Source organism: Colletes gigas, unplaced genomic scaffold (genome assembly GCF_013123115.1).
Source record: "Colletes gigas isolate AHSC1104 unplaced genomic scaffold, ASM1312311v1 Colletes_gigas_Sc00051, whole genome shotgun sequence".
Lineage (NCBI taxonomy): Eukaryota > Metazoa > Arthropoda > Insecta > Hymenoptera > Colletidae > Colletes > Colletes gigas.
This window is the reverse complement of record NW_025106680.1, coordinates 841,381-868,176: the sequence shown is the minus strand read 5'-3', so window position 1 is coordinate 868,176 and position 26,796 is coordinate 841,381. Positions and strand designations below refer to the sequence as shown.

Below are 26,796 nucleotides of genomic sequence, written 5' to 3'. Positions count from 1 at the left end.
CAGTGTCCGGATATATGACTACGGATTCGTCCGCTTATACGACCACGATGAAACCAAGTGATTTGGAATTAGTCGTTTAATGATGAGTCGTAACTGTAGTATTACGAGCTCTATTGCTTGCCAACGAGCTGAACAATGTAATCTTTCACACGTTTCATAATTTTCCTTTGTTTTCAGGGGTTCTTCGCGAAAAATAATGGGGATTTTAATAGTGAACGATTTCAAATGTGAGACTTTTCCAGGCTGAATTCTAATAACTTTGTTCTTTTTACTACTTAGATAGGTTTATTTGTTTTTACTATATATATCCATTAAATCTTTTTTCCAAAATCATTTTCTGATACGTGGTGTACGATTTTGGCTGTGACTCATATAAGCAGACACGATCGTTGGTCATATATCGAGACACCAGTGTCCCTTTTATAGTTTCGAGGAAAACTGCATGAAATGTGGACTTGTAAGGACTCTGTGAAGCGACATCCTGTCTTTCAATGCCAAAACGTTCCCCACCCTTGCTCCACACGCGATCATCAGCTTTGCTACGTCTTTTTTACACGGAATCGACGATCGTGACTGTTGTTGCGAAAGCTCTGCAAAGTTGACGATCGCGTTATCGGCGAGCAGGCGTGGCGTACGGCCTGGAACGATCTCGGTAACGCTTTCGAGTCGCAACGTACTCGCGAGGCCAGAAGAAGAGAAACGAGCAGAATAAAAATCGTGGAAGGAGAGAAACGAGCAGAAAGGGCGTGTCGGTGAACGATAATATATAGAACGGTCGTAGAGCCGCCACGTGTACGCGATAAAGCTGGGCACACAATAAGAAACGTACGCACGCGCAGGGGCTGACGGGACCGTACGCTTTGTTCGTTACGAGAAGGATTTTCTTCGCGGTTAGCCGCGGGATAAAAATTGGAGCGTAAACTCGGAACGATGGTCCGCGTCGACACCCGCGCAACGCGATTTTTCACGGATTTTTCGACCTCGTAAATCTCGCTGTTCGTTACCGCAACGATATCGGTTGTCTTCCCCAAATTAATGGCGCCCAGATTGGCCCGAATATTTGCGAATACTTTGGAAATCCGGACCGTAGCTTGGGAGCCAGGGGTCACCAACCTAGCAAGGTATAGAAGCGTATGGACGATTCTACGAAGTGAGAAAAACTTGCATTTTCACGATATTTTCACAAAGTTTTCGTAATGTTTGTAATTCGTAAGGCCTCTTGGCTGGCTACGTGACAGTTTAATTGAAATATTTTTTCCAAGTTGTGTGCAAAATTAGTATAAAAAATTTTAGTGCTTCCAAAAATCTCTACATAGTTTATCGTACGAAGGTAATTTTTCCGTGTACCTTTGACCATAATTCATAAATTAACCTAACCCAGACCATAATAAATAAGTACGTGAAAATTTAGTTCTAAATATTAAAAGGGTAAAATCTATATACAGTGTGTTGAAAAGTCTAAAATTTCTAATATTTGATTTAGCAATAACACTGTATTATCAATCCATTCGCTGAAACTGAAATTTAGCCTCAGTACAACGATTGGTCGCTCTTAATTTATGACTATCTGAAAGAAATGATACAACATTGTAGGTCGTTGAACTCCTAATGAAACCAGCTGTTGTAATACAAATAAAAAAATGTATGGTCCGATTTAAAAAATCAACTTGATCTTGAAATGTCCTTTACAATTAGATCGATGAAAAAATTGTCAATACTAGTTTTGCATAAACATATTTTTCAGAGACATTTCACTGTACTTGTTAGTTGGACGAAACAGCCCTTGTACTTGGTACGCGTTGGCGGCCACCGCCTCTGACTTAATTTAGGCAGCAACAATATCGTCGAACGTTGACGCGAGATCCCACACCCCCGAGTCTATCGCGAATTTACACCGACGAAACCCCGAGTTCGACCACCTCCCGATGGCGATGGATAACGAGCTATCGCCAAACCTCCATACGCCGAATATGGATGGATGCGTGTCTCGAAATAGTCGCGTTCAACGAGCGGCCCGCTCTCGGGGCGTCGACAGGAGACGAGAATCGAGAAACGAGGACGGCGTAGGTGGATGCGGCTTAATTAACCTCTTCCCTTCGTTACGCTCGGTTCTTGACCTCGGAATATCCATTAAAGCCATTCACCGTCGCCGGATGCTTCGTCGAAGATCGTCCCTTACGTAATCGTCGCACGCGATCCGCTAATTTGTATTACAGACACGGAAGAGAGTAACGAGATTTACAGAAAGTTCCTTGTATCCCGCGAGACTCTTCCTCTTCGATTCCCACGGCTCCGTTGAATAATTTTCTTTGGAACGACGTCGAACAGTACCGAACGTGCTTCTCAGCCCCCGCGGTTCGACGAATACGAGAAACGGGGAGAATATATATATACAGTTTAAAAAAAAGGAAAAACGAGAGGAGTATAAATATGAAAACTCCGAAAGCGGAGTTTCGACGATTCGGGACCGTGCATTTTCTGTTATAAAGGGGTCGTAATCGTAAGAATTTGTCGTATAGTACGAGGAAATGCAAGAATTGCACGGTGGCGCCATCGTCCTTGTCCAATATGGCCGCCGTGTAAGACTCCACGAGTAGAAATACAATAATCTATGGATAACTGGGGGAAAAACCGACTTCTCGAAGTTACTGATATTTAAGAAAGGTCAATTTCGTTCGAGCCGCACATATTTTTCTGTGTGAAGAGACATAATGATCATGAAAATATAAAGGAAAGTCTCTGCAGAGCATTCGTTAGAATTACGCGTTTCTTGGTTTGAAAATGGTTATAGAAACGAATGGCGTTTCGGTGAGGTTATGCTGGTAATTATGCAGAGCAAGTAGTCGTCGGTGAGGATGACCCGGCAAACCTTGCCTTAAAATTGTATTAGAATTAAGTAAGAAATTAGATGCATAATGAGGCCACCGGCATAACCTGGATGAAACGCCGCTTTCCTTGTGTAACCTCTTTCGAATTTATGTTTCGAACCAAGCAGCGAATAATTTTAATGAATGTTCTGCACAGACTTCTTGTCCTTTTTAGTAATAAATAGTAATCCAACCAATGATGATATTCGAATTTCTTTTTGTGATTTGAAAATGGTGTTGAAAACTAGTTTGAAAGAGGAAAAAAGGACCTCACCGTATCGATAGATCGCTTTCGAATATATTTTCACACGAAGGGACGCTTTTTGTATTTATTTAATAATATTTTACTAAAACATTAGTGCGACTCCATCATCAATAATCTTGCTAGTGGAGTTCGTCTTGCATTACTGTTATAGGTTGATAACGAAAATGCAAAGTCGATATTAATTATGAAAATAAATTTTGACCACTTTTATACAATTAAATATAAAATTGAATATAAAAATTATGATTTTCATAGTGGAGGACTCCAATTTCATTTCAGTTACCCAGAAAAAAAATCGTGTCAGTTATCTGAAGATTACTGTATCGTTCAAACAGTCGTATCGATGATACTGATTATACATGGTGTTACAAATATAGCAATCTCGTGAAGTTTGCTGAAATAAGATGATAAAGTCGATAAAGATGATAAGTTGACTATAAAGTGACAGGAATGTTAATTCTGTCAGAGAAAATATTTACTCGAATAATACGTAACGAATAAAAAAATTATTCACGTTTCGTTTGTTATACGCAAATTTTATTTATATAATAATTTCTTCCATCTTATTTATAAATGCAACAGATTAATGACGCTTTGAGAAAGCAATTTATATAGATTGCTAATACTTGTTCCACCAACTATACAACAACTTACGATTATGACTCCTAATACATGTTGCAATTATTATGGTTATGAACAGTCTAACTGACCGGAATCGTCGAGACTTGCCTATAGTGTAAAATAAACCCATATTAGGTAGTCAGTAAGCATCTATCGAAGATTGAAACCGTTATCGATCTAGTAATATCAGCCTCATTCAGTATGATTTTCTATCAATTATTTTCTATTATCACCTATTGTTCCCCGTTTACTTAATTTTCCTGCTAACGCATAGAAAATTATACCGAACAGGGCCACAATGTACTAGATCAGTAAACGCCTGTTGACTATCCGATACGAGTTTCTTTTACGTTCGGAGATGCTAGATATTTAACCCTTTGCACTCGGCTGTCCTCTTTAAAGGGACATCCAGCAAACCATTAGACGACATTATTTTTTTAGACTGATTATATAGGACAAAATACATAAGCAAAGAATGTAAAAAAAGATATGTTTGCTCGGAGCATTTACTATCTATCTCGTAAGAAAGTGTGCTTGAATCGGTAGTAGATCGAAGAAAAGTCTCCGAGTGGAAAGGGTCAATTTCCAAATGGTGTACCGATTAAAATCATTCTCGGGGGGACACGTCCAAGTGGGAAACCGACACACAGGGCTCGAGAAAGAACAGTGTGACCAGACAGAGCGCAAACAGTAAGAGTCAATATGTATGTATTTACATGTTGCGGTAGCAAAGATTCACCTCGAGATCCATGGTGGTGTGACGCGTGGGCGGTGTACCGTACTGGCCGTGTGGCGGCGGCAGATGATGGGGATGATGGGGATGAAGGGGGTGCAGTTGTTGGGCCGCGTTGAACTGCTGATGATGTAGGGACGGCTGGTGATCGCCGCCGAGGGTGTGCCTCCTCGGCTCGTCCCTCGATCGGCCGCCACCCCCGGACCCGCTTCTGCCCACCGAGCCTCCCCCGATGCTTCCGCTTCCGCCACCTCCGCCAACACCCAACACGCTACCTCCTCCAACGCCCCCACCGCCACCGCCACCGCCGCCCCTCCTCCCGATCGGTATTTCGTTCGAACCTGGCTCACCCTCCCCCCGGCCGGACCCACCTGAAACAAGCAACAACAAAAAATCGCCTTTTCATTTCACCTTCGTATCTGACACAACCACCAAAATAAGCAAGCTCTCTTTTCTCACATATTCATACTTTCGACGCGGATACCAGCCTTGGGTCTAAGGTTGAATAAAATATGACTCGCGTGGAACGAAGTTTACGATAAGGGACACGTGTTACGTGTTACGCGTTACGTGTTACGTGTCACGTGCTGCGCTAAAGGCATTAACTTATACCTCGGTACAGAGGCTTTTATCTCGGTGCAGTTCCTTTAATATTTTCTGCTTGGTCTAATCTATTTATCATTCGCTATTACCGTTTTTCTTTTCTTTACAGCTTTAGAACATGTTTGAGGGTAAGTTTGTCGGCATTCGGTTATAATTGCGTCCTACGTATCCGTGTAATTTCATTTCTGAATTAATTAAACGAGCGTTATAATTTTCAATAGATGGAAGTTTACTGTACAGATAAGCGACGGTCACCCGGCTTAATGTACTGATGCATGTTCCGCCATGAACGTGTATAGTCACAGTTCAACGTAGTAGCACCGGTGAAATTTTGCGTGTATCTCGGAAACTGAAGTCGAACGGGGATTACACTTATAAGAAAAATTCGTTGAGAATATCGAGTTCTATAATAATAAATCGGTGAGGAGTCCCCCCCATTCCAATTATCCGAAATTTCTTACAAAAAGCACATAATCGCTAGGAACGGAGCTTGGTCGCTTCAGACCCACCCTTCCAAGTCCTACAAACGCCCGAGAATGAACTTCAAGGGGCATCCGAGTTTAATAATAACAATAATAATAATGTTTTGAGAGACATCGTCCCATTTGGCATAAAGTTGCGCGTAAACTCGGTTGAAAATAACGGGGTTCGCGGAAGTGGCCGGAAATAGTTTCGAGAGCAGCACGTGCAATCGCCCAGGCGCCAGGAAAATGGTGGATTTCGCGTTCGTCGTCCCGCGGACGAGCCAGGAGGAATCGTCCCCCGAGGCCCAAGGTTTCTATTTACCGGAACCGAGTCTCTTCCTCTCCCCACCCCCGTCACCGGAAGACGGAGGATGCTCCTCCCGTCGCTTTGATGCTCGAACCGTGCAAAAACATCGTCGATTGTAAATACGCGCGTCGCTCGACCGAGAGATTTACCCGCGCTGGTATTCCTGGAGCACGCGTATCCAGTAAGGAACTATTTCCGTAGCGGCGATCAACGCGTAACGTATGCGCCCGCAATTCGGATGGCACGCAATTCCGCCGTGGAAGCTGAACAACGAAGCTGGCGCGTTTAATCGGAACGACGACGTTGGATGCTCGCGAGGCAAAAGTGGGTCGGCGAACGGCCGCTGCTCGCCGACGTCCAATTAATGACGAGCCTCGAATTCCGGTACGCGAGCAAACCTACGCAAGCATTCGTCCCCGCCGCGCCTACGCGATGATTTTCAGCCTGACGAGCGGACCCCGAAGGGTTGCGCGTTCTGACGCGGGGTCGTGATTAGAGAAGCTCCGCCGTTCGCTTCAGAGACACGAATCTTTCGAAAATTTTTAGAAACATTGCTTTACGAGAACCCACGATCTTTAGACTTGCAATTTTGTGCATACAAACACAGTAAAGAAGAAAAAAAAATTGCATGTATGGGGAATCGAACTCTGACTTGTTTGGTCAGCAGTCTGACACATAGTACTTGGCCCACGTCTTGTATTGGCTGATTAGTGTCCATTCAGGTACTTTTCAAGGAGTATCGAAGCTTTTTAATTGTAAATATCTCGAAAAATATCGAGTATCTAATCCTATAATGGTATATATTAGTAAATGAGGTAGGAAGATCTATCAGTGGTCAAACTCTCAATAAAATCGGTGACCCGAAGTCCTGTATTAGTTTGAATTAATAGAGTCAAATTACTATAATCAGTAGTAGCTTCATTGGCTCTCGAATACCCATAGGATACGACTTGAAACTGTGGGAGTTTGGTATAGGACCTTGGCCACATGGTTCTTAAAATGAACCCTACATGTGATTCGTAAATTGAACGTTTTCAATACTTCACTGACTCTCGCTGGTTTTCACTTTGAGATAACGAAAAAGATAACAGTTTGCAGTTCCAAAAATGTAGTACCTCCCTCGATAATGATCCTAGCCAACGAACGTTAGATAGGGCTCATTAAAATATCAAATATATATATTTTACATTATGTATCTAGAGAGACTGATAGACCCATGTAGGTCTATGATGTTTAATAAAAAAGAAAAAATGGCCAACGAACGAAGATCCAAGAATGTAGTACCTTCCTCGATAACGATCCTAGCCAACGAACGTTAGACAGAGCTCATTGAAATACCAAGTATATATATTTTACATTATCTAGAGAGACTGATAGGCCCATGTAGGTCTAAGATATTTAATAAAATAGAGAAAATGGCCAACGAACGAAGATTTAAGAATGTAGTACCTCCCTCGATAATGATCCTAGCCAACGAACGTTAGACAGAGCTCATTAAAATACCAAATATATATATTTTACATCTTATCTAGAGAGACTGATAGACCCATGTAGGTCTAAGATATTTAATAAAAAAGAGAAAATGGCCAACGAACGAAGATCCAAGAATGTAGTACCTTCCTCGATAACGATCCTAGAGAGAGCTCATTAACATACCAAATATATATATTTTACATTATCTAGAGAGATTGATAGGCCCATGTAGGCCTAAGATATTTAATAAAAAAGAAAATTGCCTCTAAATTCTACACTCTGCACCATCCTCCAGGTCCACATTTGCTTCGTCGAGTGAACCTTCGACGAGTCTCGCGATTAGCGTGCGTCGCAGCTTTTTCGAGCCTTCACGATTTTCACCCAGCAGACGTATGCACTTCAAAACCGTTGGGATCGTTTTGAGCGTCGATCAGTCTCGTTGGACGTAAATTCGTTCGGCGTTACAACGCTGACTCCGTAATTAGCGAGACGTTGAACTACACAACTCCGTAACCTGACGAAGCGTATACTCGGGATTAAATTTCTCCCCGACGCGTTAAACGTGTAATTAATATGGACGATTTAACTATGTCTTGGCACAGGGGACGTAAACGCTGTTAATTTTTTAAGCAGTTCGACATCGAAGCGCAAAACACATCCGGCGGGACGAAGATAACGCCGGCCTGTGATTTCGTTTGCGACGCGAAAATAGTTGAGCAAGTTTCACGATTAGGTGTTTTCAAATCAGAGCAAGGGGCTCTGAAGTTAGTTATAATATGAAATTCACGAGAGAATAATCCAGTTTTCAGGTTGAGTCGCAAAAAAATAGCAGGAAGTTGGATTAACGCTAAATAAGTTTAGTTACGATAGGATAATGGTAAATCTAACACGATGAAGGGAGGTTCTCGTGGAGGTTCAAATTATGCGCTGCAAACCGCTTTGTAACATTATTCAGATCATATTCAATTTCGCGTTTAGCAGAAGAAGCGTCGGATGGTAAATGTTAATGAGTTGCATACCATCAGTGTGCATGCGGGAGGAAGAATAATGGTGTAGAGTAATCGAGCTATCTAAATACCGAACAATAAGGGTCCTGAGGTAGAGAACGCTGCACGAGACAGAACAAACGAAAGAAGAAATGATGTCTCGAGTCATGACCTGAGTTCTCTATGAGATAGGTTGGACGGGATCCAAGATTGGGAAGTACCGGTTATGCCAATTTTAAGTTTGGCTGTTAATAGGCTGCCGGTCTACGATACCAGAAGCCTCAGAAAAGTCGAGGGAAACGATACCGGGCAACGTGTCGATCAAACTTTTTAAATAAACCAAATCATGTGTATGAAGCAACCTATACGCGCGGAGGATTATCAGAGATTTAACCACGGGATTGATCGACAAGTATTTTTCGCTGATCGTTCAATCCGAGCGAGAGCCCATCAAATTCGTAAATTCCCCGTTGTGGATTATCTAACGACAATACTAAATATTCAGTTTCCCGTTTATTTAAACGACAATCAACGATCGTATTTCGCGTTAACGATATTCAATTTGCACCGAGTAGAGCACAATTAGATTTTACTCGTCCCAGACTTGCTCTATTAAATAATTAAATAAACACACGAACGGTACAGCACAAGAGTAATCTATGATTCGAGATAACACGAATCCTCTCTCTCTTTCTTTAATGATTTTTCTCGATCAGCTAGAGAAGAGGTTCTTCGATCCTCCGGGTGACGCGTCACCGGTTTTACCTATCAATTATTTTTCCTTGCTCGTTTATCGACAAGCGAAACACCCTTCGCGGCGACGGTTTGAAAATTGAAACGTCGTTCGTCGACTTATCTCCTGTGGACGAGCCTCGCGAAGACGCGACTTTTCGACGAAATCCATTACCGTCACGAGCAAAATTTTATAACCGATGCCCGGATCCGCTCGAAACAACCGTTCAAAATTAAACTAGACGGGTTTCGCGGGAGAAAATCGATTCGCGACAACCCTTGCCGATCCAATTCCGTTAACCCCTTACCCCGTGACTCTCGAACCAGCGAAAATTGATTTTCCCCCGGCCGACCCTCGAAATCTTCGCCCCTCGTTCTCCCTCGAAATCACGGAACGGAAGCGTTTACACCGCGGAAAAAAAGACACGCGTAGCAACCAGCCAACGACACGCCATTGGGGGAGAAGCTATCGACGACACGAAACCTGTACACCCGCTACGAAGATTGCCTCCGAGCGATACGATACGACGGAAATTCATCCCTTTCGCCGTAAAATGCATTTTAATGATACTGATTTTGTTAATCCATCGGATCGTCGCGTAGAAAATTCATGGACAAAGTGTCGAGAGGAAATGCACCACGATATGCAGTTTCGAAATATTAATTTTTCTTCTTTCCGTTGCGATAATATTTTCCTAAAATTTTACTGTTCACTGAGATCTAGCATTTATTTTTATTCTTTGCTCGATAAAGTTACACGCGAGGTGAAACCTAGGATGACTATATGCAGCCAGAGTGTTATTTTTTTTAGCTTATTAAATTCATTTTATTTTTAATATAAGCACGTTTCAGAACCTGAGTACGATTACTTTCGACTGCAATATTTAATTAAAAATAGACTTTTTTACCAACATAAATCATCATTTGTTATTTTTTTTATTTCTATTGTGGCGGCCAAGGCACCACATACGCCTTAGCCGTTCGAAGCCGCTACAATGTATGGTTGCACACGAGACGATGGTTGCACACGAGACGACCAGAGCCGCGTGAGCCGAAAAGCCGTTGTCGTCGTCTCTGACCGTCTTTTGTTTTTGAAGGCCTCTTGGTACGGTGGCGATGATCGTACCAGAGAGTCGAGCGTAACCCGCACCACGAGTCACGTCGTTGTACGACAGCAACAATAAAATTGTGCGGAACGGAACAGGGCGGAGTCATTACCTTCCCGATCCCACATTGGTGACCCCGACGTGATCTCGCCGCGCAAGTAAAGTTTTTTTTAAGAAAATTTGGACATTTTTTGTATACGGACAATATTAGTTAGTGTAGAGAAATAAGTGTATAGTGTTAAGGACATAAGAAAAGGACACGGTCTGACAAATAGTAAGCGCGGTGTGTGTGTGCGGTGAAACTATTTTTTTTTGTGACTAAGACTGGTAAAATGACTGACCCTAACGTTAACGCAGGGACATCCGCGGGTGTGCCGTTGGCAGTTGATCGCGTCGCTGTACGGATACCCGAGTTTTGTCCGGGAGACCCGGAGATGTGGTTTTCAATGGTAGAGAGAAGTTTTGAGGTATCCAATGTAACGTCGGAGACCACGAAATTCGGGTACATTCTCGGCGCGTTAAGTGCGCGACACGCCGCGGAAGTAAGAGACATTATCATGAATCCCCCGGCCGCGGATCCGTACACGACGCTAAAAAATGAGTTCATTCGCCGGCTTAGTGCGTCGCAGGAACAGAAAACGCGGCGGTTATTGGAACACGAGGAAATCGGGGACAGAAAACCGTCCCAATTTCTTCGTCACCTGCACGGATTGGCCGGTACGGCTTTTTCGGACGGTGTATTGCGGACGCTTTGGATGGGCCGACTACCTGCTAATATGCAGGTGATTTTATCCACGCAGCGGGACACCCCGCTGGATAAGGTAGCAGAGTTGGCAGACGCTGTCGCGGATACGATGACACCGCGGGTACACGTCACGGAGGCCGCGATTACGAGCGTATCTGCATCCTGCCAAATACCCCCGCCGGGCCCGAGCATCGAGGCCATGTTAAACATTAAGATGTCACAATTGGCTCTTTCCTTGAGGCAGGAAATTTCTGCCATCCGTGAATCCTTGGTGGACCAGGGGCAATCTTCCCGTCGCAGGTGGACCCACCGAAATCATCCAAACTCGCGCTACCGCAGACGATCTCTATCGCGATCGCGAGAGCGGCCCGCGGGAGGACAAATGGACCATCAAGGGAAATGCTGGTACCATTGGCGGTTCGGTCCGGCCGCGCAGAGGTGCGTTGCACCGTGCAATTGGAACGCCACGGATCAGGGAAACGACCTGGGGAGTCGTTGATGGCGGCCAGCGACACAAATCCAGCATCACGCCGCCTCTTCATCTTAGACAACAGCTCGAAGACGGAATTTTTAGTGGATACCGGGGCCGATTTGTGCGTTTTTCCGCGCCGCCTGCTAGGCGGATTGCGAGAAAGATCGGAGTACCAGCTGGCGGCGGCGAATGGGAGTGTAATTAACACCTACGGGACAGTGTCGTTAAACCTGCACCTCGGCCTACGACGGGATTTCGTGTGGCGATTCGTGGTTGCGGATGTTACAAAACCCATAATCGGGGTAGACTTTCTCGATCACTTCGATCTTATGGTGGACATCCGCAATCGTCGCCTCGTCGATCGGACCACGTCGTTAACGGTCCGCGGAACACGAGCCGAGGATGAAACGCCGTCGGTGAAGACAGTAGCAGGGACTACCGTTTACCACCAGCTCCTGATGCAGATGCCGGAACTTACACGGCCTAGCGGCACCCCGATGAGGACTACGCACCAAACGGTGCATTACATCGAGACAACCCCTGGACCACCCGTTTCCAGCAAGCCGCGGCGGCTTGCACCGGACCGGCTCAGGGCTGCCCAGAAGGAGTTCGACGCGATGGTGAAGATGGGCATCGCTTGTCCTTCGAAGAGCGCGTGGTCAGCACCCCTTCATATGGTTCCGAAGAAGGGCGAAGAAGCTTGGAGGCCTTGCGGTGACTATAGAGCGTTAAACGCACGGACAATTCCCGACCGATACCCCGTGCGTCACATTGAGGATTTTGCGCAACAACTGAGTGGCAAAAAGGTATTTTCCACAATAGATCTCGTCCGAGCTTATAATCAGATTCCGGTTGCGTCGGAAGACGTCGGAAAAACGGCCATTACAACGCCGTTCGGGCTTTTTGAATTCCCGTACATGTCGTTCGGGTTACGAAATGCCGCGCAAACATTTCAGCGCTTTATCGACGAAATTTTACGCGGTTTCGATTTTTGTTACGCGTATATAGACGACATTTTGGTCGCCTCAGAATCCCAAGCCGATCACCTGCGCCATTTAGAATTATTATTTAAACGATTAAAAGATTATGGCATTGTTGTTAATCCGAATAAATGCACGTTCGGACAGGAAGAAGTTAAATTTCTAGGCTATCGGGTAAATGAAAGCGGCACTCAACCTTTGCCCGGCAAGGTACAAGCCATAAAGTCATTTCCCCTTCCGAAAAACGCGAAGGATTTGAGGCAGTACTTGGGAATGCTTAATTTTTACCGCCGTTTTATCCCAGATGCCGCTCGCTTTCAAGCACCCTTGAACGACCTTCTAGCCGGCAATTTAAAGGGCAAGACCTCGATAGCCTGGACTTCGGAAGCGCGTCAGGCTTTTGAAAATACCAAAAATAGTTTAGCAAACGCAACCCTGCTTTCTCATCCTGCGGTCAACGCTCCATTGTCGGTTACCTGCGATGCTTCTGATTACACCGTAGGAGCTGTTTTACATCAGTGCGTCGGCAACGAACGACAACCATTAGCATTCTTTTCTAAGAAATTAGGATCTGCCGAAAAGAAGTATTCAGCTTACGACCGGGAACTACTTTCTATCTATTTAGCAATAAAACATTTCAAACATATGCTCGAAGGCAGACATTTCACGATTTTTACAGACCATAAACCCATAACTTTCGCTTTCAAACAGAAATTAGATAAATGCTCTCCTCGACAATTCCGATACCTAGATTACATTGCGCAATTCTCTACAGATATTCAACATATTTCCGGTAAAGACAACGTCGTTGCCGATGCACTGTCCAGAGTGGAAACGGTTAACCACTCGATTAATTTCGAAGAATTGGCAAAATCGCAAGCCCAGGATGAGGAGTTGCAGCGGTTGTTGAATAGCGAATCTAGCCTGCAATTACGCAAAGTCTCGTTGCCTGGCACGTCTTCCGAAATTTTTTGCGATATTTCGACTAAGAATGTAAGACCTTATGTCACCCCTTCTTTCCGACGCGCAGTTTTTAATATGTTACATGTATTATCACATCCAGGTATTAACGCGACGATCAAGCTCATAACGCAACGTTATGTTTGGCCGTCGATTAAAAGAGATGTTCGCACGTGGACACGTTGCTGTATACCGTGCCAAAGATCAAAAATTTCCCGTCATGTGACTGCACCATTGGCTACATTTGTTAAACCTTCTGCGCGATTCGAACACATTCATTTAGACATAGTAATTTTACCGGTGTCCGAAGGTTTCAGGTATTGTCTGACCTGTGTAGACAGATATACGCGGTGGCCGGAAGCCTTCCCCATGGTCGATCAGGAGGCCCAAACCGTAGCTCGAACCTTTTATGACGGTTGGGTAGCGCGGTTTGGTGCTCCCGTACGGATTACCACCGATCAGGGTAGGCAGTTCGAATCCAAATTATTTTTTGCGCTGAACAATTTAATTGGATCCACACGCCTTCGCACAACGGCGTATCACCCAGCGGCCAATGGGATGGTAGAGCGTTTTCACCGACAGCTCAAGTCGGCTATAAGGTGCCACGGATCCGACAAGTGGACAGAAATACTTCCGACGGTTCTACTCGGTATTCGTTCCGCCTGGAAAGAAGACCTCGGCGCTACCTCAGCGGAATTAGTTTATGGCGAGCCATTAAGATTACCGGGAGAGTTCTTGTCTTCGCATTCAGCGGAAGGCACAGAAAATGCTTCCGATTTTACTAATAGACTACGCAACCATTTTTCTAAATTGAGTCCCTCTAATGCATCACGCCATTCCGTTAATCGTACATTCGTTTTCAAAGATCTTAGCAGTTCAACACATGTTTTCATCCGAACAGATTCAGCCAAAACTATTTTACAACCCGCTTATGAAGGTCCATACGCCGTAGTGCGCCGAGGCGAAAAAACATTTACAATAAACATTAGAGGTAAGGAAATAAATATATCAATTGAAAGGCTAAAGCCTGCTTATATGCTAGCAGAAAACAGACCGGATCCCGTGAGCATAGAAAATCAGCCGGTCACACAAACAAACGTACCTGACAATGCGCCGGTTATACAGCAACGTGTCACGCGTTCAGGTAGACGCGTACGTTTTCCCGATCGATTTCAAATTACGCGGTAGTACTTAAGGCTTGCGCATTATTATAATAAGTATCATATACCATTTATTTTTATCCATCACTTTTATGTACTTTCATGTATTTTTAGGTATTACGTATTATATATTAAACTCCATGTAAATTCCTTTTTTTTTCAACTCTGTTCAAATACTGTAATGTAAATCTTAGTTAGGATAACGTATTTTATATAATAGAGTAAATGGTAGTGGTAATGTAGTCGGTCAATTTTTCGTAATTGTGCCAATTACTGGCAGGGGGGTAGTGTGGCGGCCAAGGCACCACATACGCCTTAGCCGTTCGAAGCCGCTACAATGTATGGTTGCACACGAGACGATGGTTGCACACGAGACGACCAGAGCCGCGTGAGCCGAAAAGCCGTTGTCGTCGTCTCTGACCGTCTTTTGTTTTTGAAGGCCTCTTGGTACGGTGGCGATGATCGTACCAGAGAGTCGAGCGTAACCCGCACCACGAGTCACGTCGTTGTACGACAGCAACAATAAAATTGTGCGGAACGGAACAGGGCGGAGTCATTACCTTCCCGATCCCACACTATAATTATTGGATGTCTATATCTCATCACTCAATATAATTCTTCGTCTTCTTTTCCTCAATTATAAACGGTTCATTTTTGACTAATTACAATTTGTGCTCAGTGTTTGAGAATAGTTCGAAATACAAAATAGACCGTATCGGTGTTAGAAGGAAGTTGATACTCTTGACGTTTCGATCGCAAGGCTCGTAGACACGTTCAGACAGCTGTGCAAACAAAATCGAAAGTTCGAAATATTAAAAGATAATTGAGAAACTAGCCTCTCAAACGTTTCCTTAGTAAAATCTGAATTATAATACATCCGAACAAATTTATATTACGAAGCACATTCTCAAACCATGAATTTAATACAAAATTCTATCGATGTGGATGGATATTAAAAAAACAATATGTACATAGAAGAATTACTACATTTTATAGAAGCAAGAAAAATCAAAATTCGGCTGTTTCACTTCCCTGAAATTAGGGTCGCAAAGGGCTACAATTCCGAGACCAATACCTACTGCAAACTTAAAAATTACTACATTTTATAGAAGCAAGAAAAATCAAAGTTCGGCTGTTTCACTTCCCTGAAATTAGGGTCGCGAAGGGTTAGAATTTCGAGATCAATACCTACTGCAAACTTTTCGAGAAAATTTCACAGAATCTGAATTTCATTCAAGTGCAATCTTTCCGAGTCTTGGTCACTGTACGATACACGATAATCCCCGTGAATCGATCGGTTCGATAAAACTCGAAGTGTCGCGCGCGACTACGCGATCAGCACTGGCACAACCACGACGACGCGAGATCCTCGAACGCGTTTATTTTCAGAATAGCGACGAGTGTCCGCCCGACCAACGTGCCGGCAACGAGAGACTGGCCCTCTGTTCCACCGATGCCCGAGAAATCTAATCTGACGTTAGGATATTCGATAATTTGTCACCGCTGATAAGATTTCGATTATCTGAATCCCCTCTTATCGTTCGTCCACGGGCAACAACGATATCCTTTCGTTCGCGCGACTCGATCGATCGACTTTCGAATGTCAGTTTCCAAGTTTAGTTTTAGTATTCCTTTATTGGGTGATTAGATATACAGATCTGTTACACCATGCATCCGGTTCAACAATTTCTTTTCCACTCTATTTTACATTGTACGTTGCTTCTTCCTACAGCCTCTTAAATTAAATATTTACAACATACAAAATATATTTCATTATTACCCTTATCTTTATTCTGTCAGTCTCCAAACTTCCCAGGCGGATTAGAGAATAAATAAATATTTAACTTCTTCAGAGAAGATTTTTTTTTCTATTTTTTTGGTCTATTTATTATTGACAGTAACTATAATTATAAAAAAAAAACTAAATGACCACATATGTGGCCAAAGGCGTGAAGAGGTTAAGTTATATTCGACTGCAAGATGGTTAGTAGTTTGCTGGATCTTCGATTCATTCTCAAATTATTAAAAAGTCACGAGGAAAAAAGATTTATTTTCTGCATACATTCTATTTAAGAAAATTCTTTTTTCAATCTAAAATTCATCAAAATCTAAATGTTTTGCTAACGTCGAATAGTTGAATAATCTCTGTCGCTATTAAAAGTAACGGTACAATAATAAAAAATAATTTCATGGAGGAAACAATTTGAAAGAAAAGAAACAAATTTATTTGCTTTACGATTGCCAATTTATTACTTTATCAGTGAATTTTTAATTTACTTTCAGCTTCGACTGCAAAGATTTTCGTGGTGTAAATTGGCGAAACGCAAGACAGAGATTGGTCATCGATAGTTGAAACGGAGGGTCAATGATTTCTTTTTAGATTTTTCTTCACCCACGAACTCCCGTTAAAATCCCAGCGTCACACTTCACGGGCGGGATCCTTTGTAAGACGAAGTGCTCGACAAACTTCATTGTTCCCCATCGAAAGCGTACGTTTTTCTTAATCGTGTCGAGCACCGAGAATTGGGCCACGCCGCTTTTCCTACCGAAATAACTGGGACGACCGAGTAACATTCGTCTCGATAAGCCCAACGAAAATAACCGCGTCGCTCGTTGCGATTCTCGGCCCGTGTATTTACAAGTTCAACGTTCCCTTTCGACTAGACGGCCGTCCGCGCGAAAACTGTAACGGGGCCTAATTATAGAGGCCGCAAAAATGATCTGTCGTGGAAACGACTATGTAGAGCAACGACGAAACGTCGAAAAAACCCCGAGCGTGGGAAGGAAATCGTCGCAGAACGTGCATTCGTGCAACGCGGTTCGACGAAACAGAGTCGGAGACCCTGACGTTGATTCCGTACGAACCGTCGAGGCGTCCATCGGGGCCTTTGATCGATCGATCGAGCACGATCCGTAGGACCATCGATCCTGCCCGATTAAGATTCCCCCACGTGTGTGCACGTGGATCGATCGATTTCAATTACACACGACGGAACATAGTTGCTCGGCCGACGCGAGTCATTTTCGTTCCTTGACCTCGGATTCAACTGTTGCACGCCTCGAAACGAGTCGTTGAATCCCGTTGATAACGTTCCAGAACCGACATCACTGACGACAGTGAAAATTAAAATAAAGAATAAGACGCTTGGATTGGATCTTTTGCAAAGTGTCAACATCTACCATTCAATGTTACATAAGCTGTGCACTTATTTTGCTATATTTTGGTATTTAGTTTCTTTCCAAACCAGAAAATTGCACAGTGTCGATGAAAGAATCGCAAATAATCTTTTCATACGAATTTAACCTGAGATATTAAAAACAATAATTTAGCCCATTGGACATAAATTGCATTTTTGGGATCTGAGACGCGGAGAATGAGTTTGGAAGGAGATCTAAAGACTTACGAGGGTATTTAACCCATGAACAACAGCTTAAGGTCTTCCAGCAAACTTTAGCGCTCCGACCATGACAGTTTCTCGATACCAGGCCACAGCAACGAAAGAGATTGGACAAACAAGTGACGCATCGATTGACGAACAATCGACAAAACGGTTGGAAGTATGCTCGTGGATTTAAAATTCGAAACAGTAAACAGAAATTTTCAGAGAGATTCGTTACCCGCGACGAGCAATGATTACTGTACGCCAGTCGAGAGCAATTTGGACAATGATTGAACGTTGGTCAAACTCCCAAACATACAACGAAACCATTACTGCGGTTAACGAGGGTTCCTGATGACTGTATGGTGGTTTGTGAAATACATAATTCACCCATCCCTTCCGCAAACCTGAATCAAACGATCGTCGATAAGTTGAAACCGATCCAAAATCAACCGTAGTGTCGTAGATTTTTAAACGAATGGTCAAACTCAAATGATTAAAATAAATTTCATCCTCAGGATTCTGAGAATGGTATAAAATAGAAAAGTACGGTCAGTCCCGTGTGTCGTGTTTGAACAAATATGGCCACGATGGACGTCGTTTGACGAGCGTTCTTTTAAGCCACGTGTCGTTACACTGCGTTCCAAACTTTTAAAATGGCGTTCGACGCAAAAAATTCTCGACTGACTTCGACCTAATCGCAAGTTGGACCTAAATTCGCTACGATGGAGAGAGGCCACGCGTCCGGGGCAACGAGTATGAGCTGTGTCATGACTAAACAGGAGCTGGCGCCGCGTATTAATCTCTCCGACGAGAGCGGCGCCGATTAAACGAGCAAAAGTTTTGACTCGGGTTTTCTGGACCGCCTATTCGAGCCATATAGCAGCTCAGAAACTGTTTGTGTCAGCGAACGCCGGCGTGCAGAGTTTCCCCGATAAAATCGAACCAGCCTCGATTATTCATTCAATTTTCCACGTTCAACGTTCTCGGTGTAGAATTAATATGTACCCGCGACGGGAGAATGAAATTTTCATTATATAAAAAAAAAAAAATAAAAAAATACCGTCCGGTGTAATAATTTTCCGCTCCGGCTGGAGAGAAACGATTTTGCGAACGAGGGAAACCCGCGAACCCGTAAAGCGAACGTATCCGGACAGGATACGGGGCCTATCGGTTCGCTTCGACGACGAGAAAAGCAGTTTGACCGTTCGCGCGATACGATACCAGAGACCAACACCATTTTCATCCAGATAACAAATTACCAGACCCGCGTGAATTTAGTTTAAAACGAAGATGAGAAGTAAATATACCGATATTTCAGTGTTCCGTTCCTATTTTATTATTCAATACAACGGATATTTGGAGTATTAATCGGAATTAATCGTTTACATAAAAAATTCACACGCTTATTTCTGCGTTAATGCGTGAAAAAATTACTCGAATAAACAGGAAATAAAAAGGAAATCGGCTTGGAAATTACGCGCGTTCGACTCGTACCCTTCGATGTTGCAAATCCCTCGTGCGTGTTTCTCTCGTATTTATTTGCGCGGCGTGCAATGGTAAGCAGAAAGAAATAATATCCTTGATAAAAAAAAAAATGATTACTTCCACACATTCTGCACAAACATGATAAACATCTACAGCGAGATCCATTAAACCGAATGTTGGCAAAACACGCGCGTACCCCGAGCAACTTCAACATCGATTTTCGCAGAAACGAACGTCTCGCGGAGACAAATTCTCATTCCCAGATTGCGCCCAGAATCACCACGCGGTATCGCTTATCACGGGACACCCAGTATGTATCGGTCGGTTCGGTCTTATAGACAATAATTTCTCCGCAGAGCCTGTTGGCCGTTTATCGATTATCGTCGGCCAAAAATACGCACGAAAGTGCGCTTCTGTGTCTCCTCTCCGTTCTCCGTGCCCCTCGAGACCCCTCGTCTTTCGGTACTTGTTACTCAACCCGAGAATCTCGAACTCGAATATCCCCGATCGACCGAGGAAACGTTCGGTTTCCGTCGCCATCGAAGCGCAGAGATTACAGTAATGATTCTTAAAATGAACCCCAGATGTGATTCGTAAATTGAACGTTTCTATCTCTCTCAACTTGTGGCCCCTTCGAAATCATTCAATTTTCCCCTGTGATATTTTTCTCTAACTCCAACCGTAATCAAAATATGGTGATGATTCTTAAAATGAACTCCAGACGTTCGTTCGTTGAATATTTGTATCTCTCCTAATTTGTGGCTCCTTTGAAACCATTCAATTTTCCCTTCTGATATCTCTGTTCAACTACAATCGTAATCAAGATAGAGTAATGATTCTTAAAATGAACCCCAGACGTAATCCGTAAGTTGAACGTTTCTATCACTTCCAACTTGTGGCCCCTTCGAAATCATTCAATTTGCCCCTGTGATATTTTTCTCTAACTCCAACCGTAATCAAAATACAGAAATGATTCTTAAAATGAACCCCAGACGTGATTTGTAAGTTGAAGGCTACTTCGAGGCTCAACGATATCATTGCTTATAAATATCTGTTGGCGTTGAATTTCGCCTCCGTTGTACGAAAGTTGAACGTGCCAAGCCAGATGTTCATTTTAAGAATCATTACGGTACCGTGCTGCCAAAAATCTCTGAACGACGCGAACCGGATCGCGTCGGAGAGAACCAATAGTTCTCGTCCTTGAGAGTTGCGATCCGTTTGGACGAAAGTTCAGCGAACCGATGGAATTGGCCACGACGCGCGTTAATTAAGAGTAATTGTTCGAGGTTTGAAACGGGACTGGAGACGCGATAACACACCAGCAGACGGGGACAGCAAAAAGCTGGCTGAAACTGCCTTTTTACGAGGAAATATACTTTAGGAACGAAACTTTTTCAAAACCATCTTATTATTTCACCACTAAATTTTATAACGGACGTATAACATCGAAGAAGGTCTGATAGAAAATATTACAGGAAGATTGGAATGGAACAAATAGTAAAACAAAATTTCATCCATTATTCCTTCTAAGATTGCAATACTTTTAAGATCGTGGTACAACCAAAAAGGGCGTAAAAATATAGAATATTTTTTCATACGAGTCTTTGGTTTTGAAAAAATCGACTTTGAACATCCATGAGATACGCGGTGCAATAGAGTACGACTTGGGCACCGGCGCAAGTAGAAACAGCAAGTTATGGACAGACACGCCAGGCAAGTCGTACATTCTCAAACCTTTACATCCGTAACATTTTGTCATATCGTTCGAAACAATCAGGATTTTCAAGTGGATAGAGTAATCGAAAGTATCGAAAGACATTCTCAGATTTCCCATTACCGATTCAAAAATAACGCGCTCCCGCGAGTCGCGAGAGCTCGATCGAAACGCGTCGCGATTAACCGCGCGCGACCAAGCAATTACGGGGTTCCCTCTTTCGCGAACAATGCTCGCATTAATCGCGGAGGGGAAAAAGGACGAAAGACCGAAGGAGGTCCGCAGACAGATGGAGAGCGAGACCCAGAGGCGAGAGAAGAGCAATGAAAAGGAAGGAGTGTCCGGGGGGTATGGGGTGGTACACACTCACCGTTCCCTTAATTTCATCCCCTCCAACCTCGATGCAAGTAGCTGCGAGAGAACGATAGGTGCACCATAGCGAACGAGCCGCGTACGCATGCGTCCGAGCGAGCGTGCGTGCTCGGCTCTGAATCGAGCGCGTGCCGGGTGAAAAAAAAATCTATATCGCTTTCGAAGTCGGAGAATGCCTTCCGGGGTGAGAGGGGGGCAAGGAGGGGGCGAGGAAACGTCCGCGGGCACGTGCACGTGCGTGCGCGAGGACGACGCGCCTCCGCGTTATTATTTAGCGTGCACGGGCGCACTCGGGGCTACCCGTTAGTACTAACGTCCACGTGTCTCCAACACTCGTCTCGCACGTATTTCGTTATCGTCCAACCCGCTCCTTCGGCGTCGCGAGACAAATCCGAATCGGGTAGCCTGCGAGAGAACGAGAGAACCTCCGATCATCGATCGGTGCTCGAATCGCATGGAGACCGTTGCCCGGCTCCTAAACGATAAACCATATCGTACTGAACAACGCTATCGCTGCGACTACCTGTTTGCAGTCTACGTCCAGCGGAACGTAGGTTTCTCGTGGAAACCGATGCGCGGCAATACGATCGGTAAAGAAATCGGTTACGAAATACTGTTGCAGGGTGGGCAAATAAAATAAATATTGAAGAATTTTTTTCAGAAATATTTTAACGTCTCGTCTCGTATCTACAAGTTGTACAACTGCGACCCAAGGCTTCCCAAATAGATCCTGTCTCGGATGGAATGTTACGAGCTGTTCGAGTAATCTGTCAAAATTAATTATGTACCGAGAAACTACCGCCTAAGCCGGCGATCGTTCGAGCGATTAATAGCGTCTCGCCTGAGGTGGAATCTACTGGATAAGCATCGCCCATTAGTTCGCGTAGCTAATCCGAGACAAGACGTACCGATGTTCCTCGTAAAATATTACTTGAGAAAAAGTTATTTTTAAATATACTCCGTGTCGTTTGAACGTATATGCGGGGGAGTGTGAGAGGTAAGCGACCTGGACCCCTCGCGATCTTTGAGAGTCGGTTACTTACCGAGTGGCCCAAGAAAACTCACCCCCAAAGGCGACTAAATCTCGCGAGCTTGCACTCGCCGAACCTCGAGCAGCGTCGCCGGACCGTAATTCCCGCTTACTTACATTTCGTCGTCGGTCAGCGCGGTCCGTATAGTCGCCGGGGACACGCGACCGTGTATCAAAGGCGTAAACTCGCGAGAACTCGCGAACGGCACTATTGTTTCCGAGGCGCGTGCACTACTGCCGGTGGCCGGCTGGCGGAAGGATAACCGCGTCGAATGAAAGCACCGCCACCATCATCGTCGCTGCCACTGCCGCCGCCGCCACCACCGTCGCTACCGTCAACGCCGCTTCTATAATCAATATTAGTTGCCCGAGGATCCGCGGAGCGTCGCTGTTCGACGCCTAGAGAAGAATGGAGACCGAAAACACCGGTAGCGATCGTTTCTAGGAACCGAGGAGACGCTACGAGATGCACATCGACCGATTTACTGGTCCCGTGCGATCGACGATAATTTCTACGATATTATGCACACGAAACAGTCAAAGACACGGTTCACTCGAGACTCGAACGGTGCTCGACCGGCACATGGCTAAGGACGGTCGAATTTCCGCGATTGTCTCTTACTGTTAGGACCGTCGGATCGCACCTCCAGAATGGTGGTCGTCCTCGATCCGCATCCCTAGCTCGTCCCTTCGTTACGGATAGATCGCGGTGAGTCATCCTTCGAAATAGCGTCATCGTGCCGCGTTAGAGTACTCGATGCCCAAGTGCATCGTCCGCGCGCACAGAAGGCGATGGAAACGACGAAAGAAAAGAAAAGAAAGAAAAGCGAAAGGAGACGAAACAACGAGCGGCGTGAACCTCCGGAAATCGGCAGACGCGAACTACCACCACGCGACCACGAGATAAGGACGCGGTGGTTTCGGCTTTCTCGATTCTCGGGGAAGGCACGTTGCTGTCACTGACGGGATTACCGATCCGACGATTCACGGGAGGGAATGAACGCACCGCGTGGCAGGATCGCGCGCGACGCACGTTTTTTACTCGTAAACTGGCCGGTAGGGTGTGGCGAGAGAGAACGTTTCAAAAGATTGGCACGCGATTCGCTTCGACCGGCGTCCACCGGCGGCGGGGGCGCCAACGACGACCCCGCGACCATCGCGACGCCGTCCGTCGTCGCCTGCACGCGTCCTAAACGCGTCCCGTCGCGCCATCTTGTCGACGTCGACCGGGAGACGCCTTCGCAACGAAACGGGCGTGTATCGTCCGAAACTCGAACCTCCTAGCACCGACCGAGTGAACTACGTACGCTTTATCATTCGAGCCTGTACCCTGCGAGGTTCTTCATTGCTTTGCTGTCACCGACAAATGCAGTCTGTAATGGAGCTGCGACTATTCGAATATACTGGAGCGGCTGGAGAATGACAGAAAATGTTTCGTTTCATATAAAAATAGATGATTCGAAAAAACGAATTTGATGCATGCGTCGGTATTCTATGCGATTTGTATACAGAGTGTTCGGCCACCCAGGGGAAAACTTTAATGGGAGATTCTAGAGGCCAAAGTAAGACGAAAATCAAGAATATCAATTTCTTGGTTGAAGCTTCGTTAAAAAGTTATTAATGTTTAAGGTTCCGCCCCGTAGAACGAGAATCTGCAAACAGCTGCGTGCGAGCGATAGTAGTTTTCACCGTAGACGAATACATGCAATGTATTTTTTTGGGCTCTAGAAGATTACTACGCACTGTTTGCATTTTGAAACATTAAAATCCTCCAAACCATTCAGGAGTTATGATTTTTTAAATAGACGCATGAAGTTTCAGAGGAATCGTTCGTTCATGGTCAGACATTGTACTGTCGGTAAAGAATTTTATTCTCAAAAGTGCGTAGGATTTCGGGGGTATGCCTATTCACCAAAAATGATTGTAATTGACCTCTGCAAGCAAAAATAATTTTTCCAAAATAATTTGAAACTTTTCAATTTCGCCGAAAAATTTGTCCACATACTCGAATTTTTTTCTCGAAAATTCGTAGGAATTCGAAGGTACGTCTATTCATAGAAAATGATTGTAATTGACCACTGAAACTAAAAATAATTTTTCCAAAATAATTTGAAACTTTTCAATTTCGCCGAAAAATTAGTCCACCTACTCGAATTTTTTTCTCGAAAATGCGTAGGAATTCGAGGGTATGTCTATTCATAAAAAATGATTGTAATTGACCACTGAAACTAAAAATAATTTTTCCAGAACGATTTGAAATTTTTTAATTTCGCCGAAAAATCTGTGTACCTTCCTGAATTTTTTTCTCGAAAACGGTTAGGAATTCGGGGGTATGTCTATTCACCAAAAATAATTGTAGTTAACCCCCGCAATCAAATATAATTTTTCCAAAACGATTTGAAGTTTTTTAATTTTGCCGAAACATGTATGCACCTTCCTGAATTTTTTTCTCGAAAATGCGTAGGAATTCGAGGGTTTGTCTATTCACCAAAAATGATTGTAATTGACCACTGCAACTAAAAATAATTTTTCCAAAATGATTTGAAACTTTTCAATTTAGCCGAAAAATTAGTCCACCTACTCGAATTTTTTTCTCGAAAATGCGTAGAAATTCGAGGGTATGTCTATTCACCAAAAATGATTGTAATTGACCTCTGTAACCAAAAATAATTTTTCCAAAATGATTTGAAACTTTTCAATTTCGCCGAAAAATTTGTCCACCTACTCGAATTTTTATCTTGAAAGTGCGTAGGATTTCGGGGGTATATCCATCGACCTAAAATGATTGTAATTAACCCGCCTAACTGAAAATAATTTGTTTTAAACGATTTGAAATACTTTTTTTCGCCGGAAAATTTGGGCACCCATAAATTGTCAATTAATGTAAGTAAATAAAGAAATAATTGTTTTTTTTTAAATTAAAGATGTACATTTCAAAAAGTTTGAAAACGACTATTCTACATTGTTTACACGTATACCGAGAGCAAAGAGAGTACAAGTATTGCCATTTTGTCGAAGAATTACGATGTCCACCATCAAAAAAATCAACAATTTGATCAATTCGTGCTAAAAGCAACCGAGCAAATTCGATTCCATAAAATCGCTGCGCAAAAACGTACGTATCCGTAGCAAAGTGTTTACACTACTCGGAATCGTCATGTGTTGGCGCTGCACTTAAAGGTGACTACCATGTTACACAAACGTAATTCACCATGTTATACGAGAATTCTAGCAATTTGTTCACCACTTTACACGAAACCGTATTATACGACAGTTTATTTCGTCTATGTGAACATCACTAGTTATTTTTCAGTTTCGTAATAAAAATCTTGTTTGGAAGAGCAATTATTTTCTATCTCGACGAAACATATAATAGTTGTCGTTCACTTGTAACAACAGTTTTATGATTGCTTCGTTTTACTGGTTTCACAGCTTTTTGAGTGATTTTAAAAATAAATGACTTCTTCAATGATTTTGAAAAGTAAAAGAACGCATTAATTTCATAGCGTGTGCTATTTTTTTGTCGTCAACAGTACGTGACAATTTGACGGACAAACATCGCGACAGCCTGTTAGATAGTTGTGCACTTTTTCACTTTGATAATTACGAGAAATTCCGAGCCGCGGGGGCTATATTCCGGGCAAGAGGGATCGGTAAGAAAAGTTTATGGTCTTGTTAGGGTCTCGAATTGACATGAATAACGAGACGCTCGCTGTACAATAGCCCAGTGTTTCTCAAACTGTTGCACGCAGATCCCTGGGGGGGTTCGAAGTCTGGTGCAGGTCCGCGAGCTCGCGGCAGATAAAAAGAAGAGTATCGTATAATGGAATAAAAAGAATGCTTCCCGTAGTAGTTTATACTTATTAAAAATACCGTTGAAAAGTTTTCTGCTATCTGTAGCAAAAACATGCGAGAAGAAACTGGACGCTGAAATGTTTTAAATTTGTGCACAATTTTTCCATCGTTCTTTTACATTTATAACAATTTGATCACTTTTTATTCTCCTTCTGGTATTAATCCTTTGCACTCGGAGCGGAGCCATTTAAAATTTGTCTTCAAACTTGAGGGCTCCGCTATGGAGACAATGTAAATAATTTTCAGTTCATAACGTAAGGACAAAGACAAATAATTTTGTAATATTTTGTTTTTTTATATATCATAACATTTGTATCCATAATCAATTAAAAAAATAATAACATACAACGATGACTTTTCTTTTAATTCGCGTATCATTTACTTATATGTAAATATGATCTCTTCACTAAGTTCGAGTTGCTGGTAATATGAATGAAAAAAAACTTCGAGTGCAAAGGGTTAATAATAAAAGGATTAACGAGG

General features: G+C 43.5%; 1 protein-coding gene across 1 annotated transcript in view; it reads right to left on the bottom strand.

The window, feature by feature from the left end:
- The window catches only part of LOC122403398, a 201,573-nt gene that overhangs the window by 75,995 nt on the left and 98,782 nt on the right, over positions 1-26,796 (bottom strand). Inside the window, exon 5 of the mRNA XM_043406900.1 lies at positions 4,493-4,857. Coding sequence (XP_043262835.1) covers positions 4,493-4,857 — 365 coding nt within the window. The remainder of the gene's footprint in view (positions 1-4,492; positions 4,858-26,796) is intronic.